Source organism: Nuphar pumila, chromosome 8, assembly GCF_984573655.1.
Source record: "Nuphar pumila chromosome 8, dmNupPumi1.hap1.1, whole genome shotgun sequence".
NCBI classification, from domain to species: Eukaryota; Viridiplantae; Streptophyta; class Magnoliopsida; order Nymphaeales; family Nymphaeaceae; genus Nuphar; species Nuphar pumila.
In genome coordinates, this window is record NC_143256.1 from 121613007 (window position 1) to 121626017 (window position 13011).

A 13011-nucleotide genomic window follows, 5' to 3' on the forward strand; every position below is an offset into this window, starting at 1 on the left:
ACCTAACGAAAAAATGAGCCTAAACAACACATTTCTCTCTCTCTCTCTCTCTCTCTCTCTCTCTCTCTATATATATATATATATATATATATATATATATATATATATATATATATATATATGGGAACTGAATATATTAGTCCTTATTTCTCATTTTGCCCCATAGGTTTTAAGTGTTTTATGATAGATTTGAACTGTTAGATGTCTTTGACATGCTTAATTTAGAGGGAATCAATTATTGGATCATGTTTTTTCAACTAAAAAACATATTTTCTGAGCCGGGAAAATTTGGTACCTTAGTAACCATTGATTTTGAATCACCAGAAAAACCTGTATACATGTCAGATTTCCTCTATTCAAAAGCCTGTTTCCACTAAACAAAACCTATAGATCATATCTACCGTGTGTTAGATGTGAAAAAAAAATACATAAAACTAGCCTAACGAAAAGGAGGGCGTATACTAAGTAGCATAGGAGCCACCCCAAGGGGCTTACCCACCAATTTCTTAAAATGTGGGGTCTTATTTAAAGTTTTGAAAATTAAGGTGGATAAATACAAAACGCCATTGTGAAGCAGCAGTATGTTAAGTTTTATAATTAAATCCAGAGCCTCGTTCAGCGATCCCATGAGTTGAGAGAAGTGCATTTTCTACAGATAGGTGCTAATGATCTGTCTTCAGTATTGAAAATGTACCATTCAAACTCTATGTTACCGTTTGGATGACGCTCAAAATTAGGTTGAAAACTTGGTTTTGGACATTAACCAGTTTTCAAAGGTTTTGGGCCGTTTGGATGCCATAAAACTAAGCTGTTTTTTTTTTTAAACACAGTTTGTGACAGACTGCTCCACCACCATTTTTTTCATTTAGCCGACTTGGTTTATCACCACTATCCCCCCCCCCCCCTCCCCTTCTTCTTGACACACTTAACCATCGTCTGACCACTTTTCGGCCGGGCAGTTGTCGGAAATTAGTCGGCCAGTATTTGTTCGGCATGGATGGTACAGTCCCTGCTGTTTTCCGACCATCAAGTGAACAGAAAACGATACTTTTTTTTAAATCCATGTTGTCCAACCATTTTTCCGCCAGGCACCAGCGAGTTTTTTTTTTTCTATTTTTTCGATTTTAAGTCGTCTGGCCATTTTCAGGCCACCTACCGGCCGAAAATGGCATGAATAGTGTTGCCCATGCAAAGCTACGCCATCCAGTCATTTTCTGGCCGGTGGGTGGCCCAGACTTTCATTTTCTGTTCTTCTCTTTTTCTTTTTTCAGTTTTTTTATATTCCGGACACTTTCCTGCCAGCCATCGGCCGGAAAATGACCAGGAAGGTTCTGCCCTTGCCGGGAGACACTATCCCAGCCGGTTGCTAGCCGAAAAATGGCCGGCATTATTTTTTTGTTTTTATTATTTTTTCATGACCAAAAACCTGGTTTGGTAATCCAAACAGGTTAAAAACGGGCAAAATCTGATTTTCTTAAATCCAGGTTTTGCCCCTTGCCATCCAAACGGCCCCTAGTAATGTCATCTTTCGTGAGAGAAAAGTGTTTTGATGTATAAAACCTGGTATGTTAATCCAAACAGGTTAAAAACTGACAAAATCTGTTTTTTCTTAAAACCAGGTTTTTTTCCTTGCCATCCAAACGGCCCCTAATAATGTCATGTTTCATAAGAGATATAAGTTCCGCGAGGATTAGGTCACTAGGCAGACAATATAAGTTCAAATCTCATGGGTGTCACTTTTGCGCAAGTCTAGGGGTAAGCCCACAAAGTTTTACACTGCCAGGACGACAACCATGAGTATGGCAGGCAGAGTTGGCGCAGTTAGGTCTATGATATTGGGGACGGCTTTTTAGTACAAATATAAAAAAAAAGTGTTTGATGAATGCTGATGGGCCTACTGGCGAGAATCATTGCAACACCATCAATGGAATAAGGCAAAAGGCTTTCTTGAAAAACATTCAAGAGGCACATGATGAAGCCTCTGTTCCCTTGTCTCAGCCACCATAGGATGATTAAACATTCATTTTATTTAATCATTGCCCCATGTTCAATAACCTGATTTAACCTAGTGCAATGATAGTAACTGTTATTATTATTAAATAAAAAAAGCAGCTGTGTTTACGAGAAAGAGAGATGAAATGATTTTTTTTTTATAATCTATCGGAAAAATCCTCTTGTCACCAAAGGCGCATTGGCTAACCTCGGGTTGGTGAAGATAACATGGTTCAATCATAGAGACCTATGTCCACCAGAGGACACTGATCATTGCATATCTCATTATCTCAAGGATGGGTTACAAATAGTGCCAGATCCATAAATCATGGCAACTAAAAAAGAAGGATATGTATCAAACTATATACAATCCTTTAGAGAAGGAAAGAGAGATAATAACCGAGATTTTAGGAAAAAAGAAACCACCGATGCCATTGATATCCTTATCATCAACACTCACCCTCAAGCTGAGGGGCGAATATATTATGAGTTTCCAGCTTGTTAAGAACTCTGTACATATTATCCTTGGGCACGACTTTAGTAAAAATATATGCAAGTTGATCTGTACTAGCTATGAAAGAAGTAGATATATCTTTGCTTTGCACTTTATCTCTGACAAAATGACAACCTATTTCTATGTGTTTCGTTTTTTCATGAAACACCGAATTTTCAGCTATATGTATAGCTGCCTGATTGTCGCAATACATAGGCATCAGAGTTTGAACTTTGAATCTCATCTCTTCAATAAGCGCTTTAGTCTAGGTTAATTCACATATTGTAGTAGCTATAACTCTGTATTCTGCTTCAGCACTTGAACAAGATACAACCTTCTGTTTTTTACTTTTCCAGGATACCAAATTACCACCCACAAATATGCAAAAATCGGTAGTGAATTTTTTGTCGAGAGTACTGCCAGCCTAATCAGCGTCCGTGTAACCACAAATATCTATATTCTCATTTCTCTTGTACCAAATACCACATCCTGAAGATTTTTTTAAGTATCGTAGAATGCGATCAACAACATCTTTATGACACTTCTGAGGGTTGTGCATGAATTTACTAACTTCTCCCATAGCATATGCAATAATTGGACAAGTAACATTCAAATAAATAACTTTTTCAACAAGCTTTTGAAATTGCTTAATATCTTGGATTGGTTCTAATTCAGCTTTTTCGAGTTTATGATTCATCTCCATAGGCGTGTCAGCAGGTCAATAGTGTACTTTCTTTGAGAGAGATATAATCACTTTCTTGAATGCATGATTTCAATTCTAAGGAAATATCTTAATTTTTCCAAATCCTTAATATCGAAAACTTTATGTAAGTATTTCTTGACATTATCTATATCATTCATGTTATCACCTATCACAATTATATCATCGGCATACACCAATATAATAGTGATGCATTTGCCACTTCTTTTGGTAAAAAGAGAGTTATAAAAAACGCACCTCCTGAAGCCCTTTCTTTTAAGGCCTGACTCAACTTGTCGTACCATGCCCATGGTGATTGCTTAAGACCATATATAAAAATTTTAAGTCTGCAAGCAACACTAGAATCATTCTAACTGGGGTGCCCACGGGGAACCTTCATGAAGACTTCCTCAGTGAGATCTCCTTGTAAAAAGGCATTTTTAACATTTAATTGGAATAAGTTCTAATTTTTATTACATGCAATGGATAATAAAATTATGGGAGAATTCATTTTCTCTACTGGTGCAAATGTTTTTTCTATGTACTCAATTCCTTCAGTTTGAGAAAACCCCCTAGCAACTACTCTTGCTTTGAACCTTTCTACTGATCCATCACTTTTATACTTGACCTTGTAGACTCATCTACACCCAACAATGTTTTTGTCTCTTAGTTTTGGTGCAAACTCCTATGTTACATTTTTTTTTCATGGCCTCAGGTTCTTCCTTCATTGCATCATGCCATAACTTCTGTTTGCAGGCTTCATCAAACGAACTTGGTTCATGATGTTCTGAGATTTTAGCAAGATATAAAGCGTAGTTTTTGGAGATATGCTCATATTGAATTTGATTTTTAATAGGATAAGTAGTAGAAATACATGTAACAAAGTCTTGCAATCTACTGGGCATTCGAGTGATTCTTTCAGATCGACGGAGAACAACTCCTTTATTTTGACTGAAGTTATCATTAATCGGCTAAATCGAACTAGTCAGATTCGGCATATCACTATCTAAAGCAATACTATCAAGTGTGACATTAGGCAAAACAAGATCATTCTTAAATTGTTGCTCCCCCTTGCTACAATTTTCCTTTTTTTTGAAATATGCTATGCTTTCATCAAAAGAGACATCCCGTGAAACATAAAATTTATGATTTTTAGCATCATAGCATCAATATCCTTTTCGAGAAGGTGAATACTCAAGAAACACACATTTGACAGCTCTTTGTTGAAGTTTTCTCCTAAACATAGGATGTTTCCAAATATATGCAATGCATCCAAAGGTTTTCAAATGAGAAATAGAGTGTTCTCTCTCTTTGAGAACCTCAATAGAAGACTTAAAATTCAAATTGCGTGTAAGAAGAAGATTTATAATAAAGCTAGCAGTGCTAACTGAATCATCCCAAAAAATTTCAGGAACATTCATTTAAAACAGCAAAGCCCTAGTGATCTCAAGAAGATGGCAATTTTTTCTTTCGGTGACACCGTTCTGTTGAGGTGTTCTGACACATGCGGTCTCATGTTTCATGCCATTTTTGGTAGAAAAATCAACAAACTTATCATTTATATATTCAGTCTCATTATCGGTTCTCAAGATTTTGATCTTGCAACTGTATTGAGTCTAAATCATAGTGTAGAAATTGACAAATTGATCAAACACTTCATCTTTAGTTTTGAGAAAATAAATCGAAGAAACTCTGGAAAATTCATCGATGAAAGTCAAGTAATATTTGTAACCCTTGTGAGATAGGACTGGGGAAGGTCCCCAAACGTCTGAGTGAACAATATCAAACTTTTGTGATGAAACTCTCTCAGATGAGGGAAAGAGTAGGCGAGTCATTTTAGCAAATTGACATGTCTCACATTTATTGTAGTCAAAGTCTAAACTGGGCTTCAATTTTCTTAGAACCTTGCAGAAAGAATGACCTAACCTGATATGCCACATTCTTTTTTCAACATCCGATCATGCCACCAATGCTTTATTTGGGTTGTCAAGAATGTAAAGACCACGAGATTCAGTTCCTATATCAATCATCCTTTATGTCCTCTTGTCCTGAAATAATACCTCAGTAGGAGTGAAAATAACATAACGATTTAAGGATCTGGTAATTTTGCTGACAGACAACAAATTAGACGTTAATGTCCCCAGATAAAAAGCACTATCTTTTTTACCAAAAAATTTAACTTCTCTTCTTCCATCGACATTCATAAGAGAACCATTAGCAGCAAAGACATGTTTATAACTAATATTAAATATGATGCTTTCTAAATAAAAAGTCTGCCCTATCATATGGTTAGATACACCAGAATCGATAATCCATACGGATGAGTGGTAAAGCAAGAGAAAGATTCATTAGGTATACCTTAATCTTTAGATGCAAAGGCAGCCATATTATTCTTTGTGGATCCTTGAAGAATCTGCGTGAGTTTTTCAACAGTTAAGATTTTCTCATTTAATTCAAATTGAGCAATGTGAGATTGTTGTTTGCCTTTGAACGCATTTGGCCATTTATTAAGCTTCCAACACCGTTCCCGAGAATGGTTCTCTCTTGGAAAAGGTGCAAAATAATTTTTTCTCTTTCGATTTTTGTATTTTGGCATCTTGAGAGAATTTTAATTGTTTTTCATCTTGTTTGGTCACGAGTGTTGCTCTCCTTTCATTGACTTTTTTGTTTTTTGCATTCATAACCTTTCGACGAGAGTCCTCATGCATGACAGTGGCACATGCCACATTGAGGAAGGGCAATTCATAGGACATTAAGATTTGGCTTCTAAGTTGTTCATAAGCCAATCCCAGTCCGACAAGCATTTGAAAGAGTTTTTTGTGATTTCTCCACTTTTTGAAAGAGCCTGCATCAATAATGGGAGGAATGCAAGAATCAAATTCATCCCACATACCTCTTAGTCGCCCTAAATATTTGTTGAAGGGCATATCGTCGAGCTTCAAATTATAAATATCTTGAGATAACTGGTAGCTCTTAGCCATATTATACTGTTGGCCGTAAAGATCCTTAGTCGCGTCCCAAATGGCCTTAGCTGAATCAAGAAATATAAATCCTTCAGAAACACGTGGCTCCATGAAATTCAGAAGCCATACCATGACCATATGATTGCTCGACTCCCACTCCTCAAAACTGGGATCGGTTTTCGCTGGCTTGGGTTTCTTTCTCGTAACATGTTCCAACTTGGATTTTCTGTTGAGAACAAGAGCAAGGGACTTTGCCCATGTCGTGTAGTTGTAACCATTAAGTAGAACAGTAGTGATTTTCAGAGTGATACTAATCTGCTCTTGACTGACGATAGGAACAGTATATTCGATATTCTGAGTGTTGTTAGCCATAGTGAACCAAGAAGTACTACAACACCACTACTTCTGATCCAGATAACCCGCTCTGATACCATGTTAAAATAATGCATCATGTGCAGTTCATCACAAGAGAGTAGATGAGAAGGAAAGGAAACAACAACACAAAAGATGACATGGTTCAATCATAAAGACCTACGTCCACGAAAGAACACCGATCAACGCATATCTCATTATCTCAAGGATGGGTTACAAATAGTGTCAAATCTACAAATCATGGCAACTAAAGAAGGAAGATAAGTATTCAGCCATGTACAATCCTTTAGAGAAGGAAAGAGAGATAATACCAGAGATTTTAGGAAAAGAGAAACCATCGATGCCATGGATATCCTTATTGTCAACAAGGCAGTACACCAGCTTCGACTTGCAGCCGCAGTAAGGGGTGTCAGCTGGGAGTGTTTGGTTCCAATCCAGGTAAAACCAAACCCCCACCTGATTTGAGAAGATGGTAGGATGTGAGTCTAATTTGATTCACCATAAGAGAAACCATACCCAGATACTACAAGGATTTTATGAACCAGACCCGGATTTTATCTGATAAAATATTTTTATCTATTTTACATGTGGATCTTAGTCAGAACTTGGGTCGGGCCTAGGTTTGGTATGAAATTTCACAAAGCATATCTGGCTTCGACCCAGATTCTAATCTGACCTTTTGTTTATCACCAAACCCTAACCCTATAGGGTATGGTAGGGGTCAGGTCAAGGTACACGTTGATATGACCCGATCCCATAAATCTGGGTTTGGTAATTGTAAAGAAGATCCAATTAAGAATCCCGGTGGGATTCATGGGGTTCTATTAGTAAATTAAGCCAGGTATGGTTTATGAAATTTCATGCCAAAACATGATTCGTCCGAAGTTTTTTTTTATAACGAAGAGCCCTTGTCGAAACTAGAGAAAACCTCTGGGTGGGCCCCCATAACCACACTAACTTAGGTGGCCCACCTCTGAAAGCTACGGACACACTCGTGTGCCATTCCAAGTTTCAATTATAATTTGTAATGTTTTATGTAAAAAAACATGAAAATAATTTTTACGAGGTATGGACCGGGTCTTGTTTATATTATCTTTAGGGGGTTCGGGGTTGGGTTTTTCTATGGTAGGTCTAGTAGGTCCAGTGAACAAGGATCTGGTCCTAATACATGCACCTCAGGGTAAGATCTGACTGGGATGCTCTCTCTCTCTCTCTCTCTCTCTCTCTCTATATATATATATATATATATATATATATATATATATATATATAATGATATGGTGCTCCTAGAATACTTACTCTCACCTAATAGAAGCTTTAGATTGTCAGATTTCTTGAACTTTTTTAGTCAGACCCTATGATATGATCTATAAGCATGATTGAGTAGAAAACAAGTTTTGGATCATATGATTATAGCATGTATATATGCTTTTTTAAGACCTTTAAAAATCAACGGCTCACAATGTATCAAAATTTCATGACTTAAAAAATCCTACTTTTATGTCAAAAAACATGATCTAAAGCTTGATTCCTATCAAATAAACTATGTTGAGTACATCCATTAAGGTTTAATTGAGAAGATACAACCTACAATCAGAGAGAGAGAGCATGTGGGGCATCTTCTAAGATGACAAGAACATTGTTTTCTTTCTCAGCAAAAAAAACTTGGACCAGCTACTTGTCCGGGTAAAAGGCAGAACGTCTAACCGTGGTTAGCTTGCGACCTTATTGTGGTTGCGAGGAGAGAACATATATGGTTACCATATGCTTTTAACTTAAAAGCTGCTGTTTAGGATGCCATACGTTTCTTTCATGTTTCAGAAACTCTGTGACTTGCAAGTGAGTGGAGTGGTTTTCCTCAGTTTATCAAAAAAAAAAAAGAGAAACTTGCTTTTAGAAAAACTGAAAAGCTTCTCCTTGCATAAAATTAAACTTGCTGCTAAAAAGCTTTTCAACATTAAAGGAATGTTACTTTCTTTTGTCAAATTTTACATTGTATTATGAATATTTATTATAGAGCTTTTTCAACATTAAAGGAATGTTACTTTCTTTTGTCAAATTTTACATTGTATTATGAATATTCTTCATAAAAGGCTAAAAATTTACTTTAAACAAAAAATAACACTTAGTTTTTAATGTTGTTTCATATATGTTTGCATTGTTTTTTCTTAATTGCTTTCCCTTATTCTTCCTAAAAGCTTCATGCTTCAGGTAAGGGCTCCAAGGGGCGACTTGTGAATGTCACTAAGTTGGCAGGATGTAGTAAGTTCGAAACTCATGGGGGCATCCCTTGCCATAAGGTCAAAGCTGAGTGTACACTCGGTGGGCAGGGAGAGTTCAAGGGTTTTACCAACCAGAGGCCAGCTCATGTGCAGTCAATGATGGGTTTCTGCTTGAATTATCCAAAAAAAAACAAAAACTTTTCAAGTAATTAATTGTCCATCCACAGTTTACATTAGCAGAGGTGCTTCATATACTCTCATAATGGCTCACATTTGTACTTTAATATTCACCGACAAAATCATGATATTTTCAAAGCACCAGTTATTAATTTACAAAATATCTTAAGTTAGAATGATATAAATTATCACAATATTATCTCATTTTTAATCTCTTTATAAGTTAATATATTTTTATTTTAAAACATTTATCTAATTTTTTAAATCTCATTTAAGCCAGTGTTTTCCAAAACAATGAGTTTGTGTGGTTTCCCTTCGAAAAAAGTAGCGAGATATACGACATTGATTCAGTTCAAAGATGATCTTGAAGGATCCGGAACAACACTTGAATCATCATTAAAGTTTGGTTTTAGATGAAGAGTTATTCATTAAATAATGAAATGTTTTCACACTCACCTCTACATCTTTCCAGCCACCGAATAAAGCTAAGTGGGGCATCTTCTGACACATTCTCAAAAGACACAAGAGGTAAAACCCGGCACAGGTGTTAATAATCAATGTCTATCTCAAAGTAGAGCCCACAACAGAAACCAATTTTCACAATAGTTTCTAGGATAAGACTCATTATTTTTTTTTCTCTCTAAAGATAAAAAAACCATCCTTAGGATCAAAGACCTAGCTGCTCTAGCTCAACCTGCCGTACTACCCTTGCCCCCAAGATAATCTGGCTTCAGCTAAGCAAAAGCTTATCTCTTGCCCTTATCAATGCAAGGAGCTTAACACTCATCATAATGAAACTCTAGCCACCCATCTAGTGCCCAAAACCCCCTCAACTGCACCAAACCCTTTTAAGGAAGGATAAGACTCATTGTCACCTCCAAGTTTCATTTTAGCTTTTGGCCACACACATCCTCAATGCAAATACACTCAATTATCACATTACTTAAATAAACAATACCCTTTATCTCTTGGTCAAAAGTCAGCAGTTAAAACCTACTCTTACTCAAAACTTTTTTTTTTGTTTTGACAGGCAAGCTGGGTTAGGCAGACCCCTACCAGTTATACAACTATACCATTGGGTTTTGAACCTGCAACGTCTCAACAAGGTGAGGTGCACTAGCTAATCCTAACAGGCAAGTGGAACCCTCCAGGGTTCTTAGGCAAAACTTTTACTTGTGATCATGTAAGCACTTTTAATTCTTCGGGCAATCTTGCAAATGCATGTCTTGAAATTTCATCATTTTCTTTTTACAGTAATGTCTGGGAGGATAAGTGCAATGTGATTGGAGGACACTTTTACTGTGCTGCTGCGGGCCTCAATTTTGAGATACAGCCTGTCAGATGTAGAGCCCAAGCAATGATGAAGGGTGATGGGAGTGCAGCGGCACACTAAAAGTGTACTATTATGTTGCTATTGTTCCTCAATTTACAGTAGAAGAGGGGCACGTGGCATGATCTGAGCCTTAGTATCAATGGTCTGATTGGAATATGATAAGGCTCACCATATGCCACATATATATATATCTATTGTAAATAAGATAACATAAAAGACCAGTTGGTTTGTGGGTGTGAGTAGGAAACTTGACAGTGGAAAGAAAAGATCTCAGTGGAGAGAGAGAGAGCAGCTGAGTTTTGGTTTCGCAAAGAAGAAGAGGAAGAAGCTAGTTCAGTTCTAGCCATGGCCGCGCGCAGCGGGAAGCTCGACCGAGTGGTTCTGTGGGTGAGCACAAGCGTCGCTAATGTCTTCTTTGCTTCTCTAGAGCGCTGTTATTGCATAAACATTGCAACTGCAGACGCCAATGAAGAAGATGAAGATGAAGCCAAGGATGCGCCACTGATTGCAAGAGACAAGAAGCCTCGCTCCGTTGTGTATTTAAGCAGGAAGAGAGGGAAGAGCAGCAAGAGTGGGAGGTTCTATCTCTGCAGAGGATCTCACAAGGACTTTGAAGAAGATGATGATGAGGGTGTGTTTGAATGATGAGTGATGATGATGACAATGTTTATGAATTGAAGGAATTTGTCTCCTTTAAGTATTGTTGCATATTTCAGCCTTATAATGAAAATGGAAATTATGGTGTATGTTGAATGAGTTCTGTAATTTCCTTTAATTTCTTGTATATTGTTTGCCTTAATGGTAGATAAAAAAAAAATCTTCGCATTTTATTTGGTTGTGATTGTTGTCCTGCTGAGTGTAATTGTGGGTTTTATTTTTCTTCTTCTTTTTTTCTTTTTATGTTTTTGTTCTACCAACTTTCTTTTGTTTGTTTGTTTTCGATTCATTCTATACAAAAGAACAAAGCAGAGTCACATATATCGCCCATATTTGTACCAAAGAAAATGTTCTTTTTTTTTTCTTTCAAAACATCACCTACTTTGAAATCAGTGTGCTTTTATTTAACCTAATATTAACGGGATAAACGCATTTTTAACAGAGTTTTCATATTATAACATTTTACTATTTAGATTCTACATATGCACAGAAAAACATAGATTGATATTCTTACATATACAGGACGTTTTCACAAGATTTTACCAAGACAAACTAGCTTTTTTGAAATTATCGAAGGATTTTTCCTTGCCTATATTTTCCAAAGAATGAAATTTGTGACTATGGCTCAAAGAAAGATCTAGAGCGTTTGGTTGCATGTGCTTGTTACATTTTCTTTGGTTGGGAAGCTGGCTTTGTTTCCTCTTTTGCCTTTGCCTGTTGTTTTTTCCCTACCATTTAATTGAATATGTGAAAATGAGGCAGCAGGTTTATGGTAAAAGTGGTTCACTTAAACTGTGTAATTGATCTGAACCATTGGTTTATATCCAAAAAATAAAAATCCGAACCGTTGGTTCATGTAGGTGTTGCTTATATTAGTCTTTGGAATTGTTCTTACAACAACCTGCTTGGTATAGGAGGCTGTGAATTGCCAGGGTTGCAGTAAACTTAAAAAAAGAGGGCTTTAAACATGATTTTATATTTTTTACAATCGATTTAGTAAAACTTGTTTTTTTTCTTTTGGTAAATCTAACCTCAGAGATATGATCTGCATGCTTGTTTGGTATGAATTGAGTTTTTGAATGGTCGGAATCAGATGTGTGTACAGTTTTTCCCGGTGATGTAAAAATCAACAGCTATAAATGTTTAGATTTTTATGACAAAAACACATTTTTTCATCGAAAAAATATGATTTAAGAGTTGATTCTTAATCTATCACACTGAACATATAGGCGAGGTTAAATTGAGTCAAAATGACTTGCATTATGAGATCCCTACCAGACTGTAGGTACAATCGATTGCAGCAAACATATATCCTTTACATTTATTCCAACTAAACAAAGCTGAAAGCGGTGTATATTTATTGCATCTGTCACTTCAAAAATATAATATTCATTACATTACTAGTTCCAACTCATTTTGTTGTCTTGGCTTATGTTGACTGTTAAGTGAAACAACCAAGAGTAATTTACAAAAAGCAACCTAACTTATCCATGATTACAAAAAGGCTGTCCACCATTTCACTTATTACATTTAACTGTCTACTTTTACAATTTATATTGCAAAAATGTATATTCTTTATTATGACAAAATTCCTTCATTGTTCATTTGTTTAAAAAAAATACCCTAAGCAGACATATAACATGGGTTGCTTTAATAAAGAAAAAGGTTCAAAAACATCATTTTATAACTCATGGGCAGATAAAATGGAATAATAGAAAGATTAGGCATCTTTTTGTAAATAGCTAATAAGCTAGGAAGGTTTCTTTAAAGTCTTCTATGACAAACCTACAATAATGTTTGCAGCAACCGTGAATTATTAGCTATTTGTTTGCTTTAACATCTGACAGGAGAGGAAATTAACAGATGCTGTAGATGGCTTATATTCCAAACTCCAAAATAGATTGCTTTCTACCATAATGCAAAGGGGGCTAAGCTTGTCTGGCAGGAGCAGTTAGTGCACGTCACCTTGTGTTAGGACGTTGCAAGTTCGAACCCCAAATGGTATGGTTGTATAACTAGTAGGTGTCTGCCTAACCCCAGCTTTCTCTGTCAAAAACTTATACTAACATCAGTGCCATGACTTTCGGAACATGTGCCAAGTA

General features: G+C 36.3%; 1 protein-coding gene across 1 annotated transcript; it reads right to left on the bottom strand.

The window, feature by feature from the left end:
- Positions 1-2909: 2909 nt before the first annotated feature.
- On the bottom strand, positions 2910-6520 carry LOC149830474 (uncharacterized). The gene is made up of 2 exons (XM_090015462.1): positions 6079-6520; positions 2910-2974 (listed from the first exon to the last, which is right to left on the bottom strand). Exons 1-2 carry the CDS (start codon positions 6518-6520, stop codon positions 2910-2912), a joined length of 507 nt encoding a protein of 168 aa, XP_089871588.1.
- Between the last annotated feature and the right edge of the window lie 6491 nt (positions 6521-13011).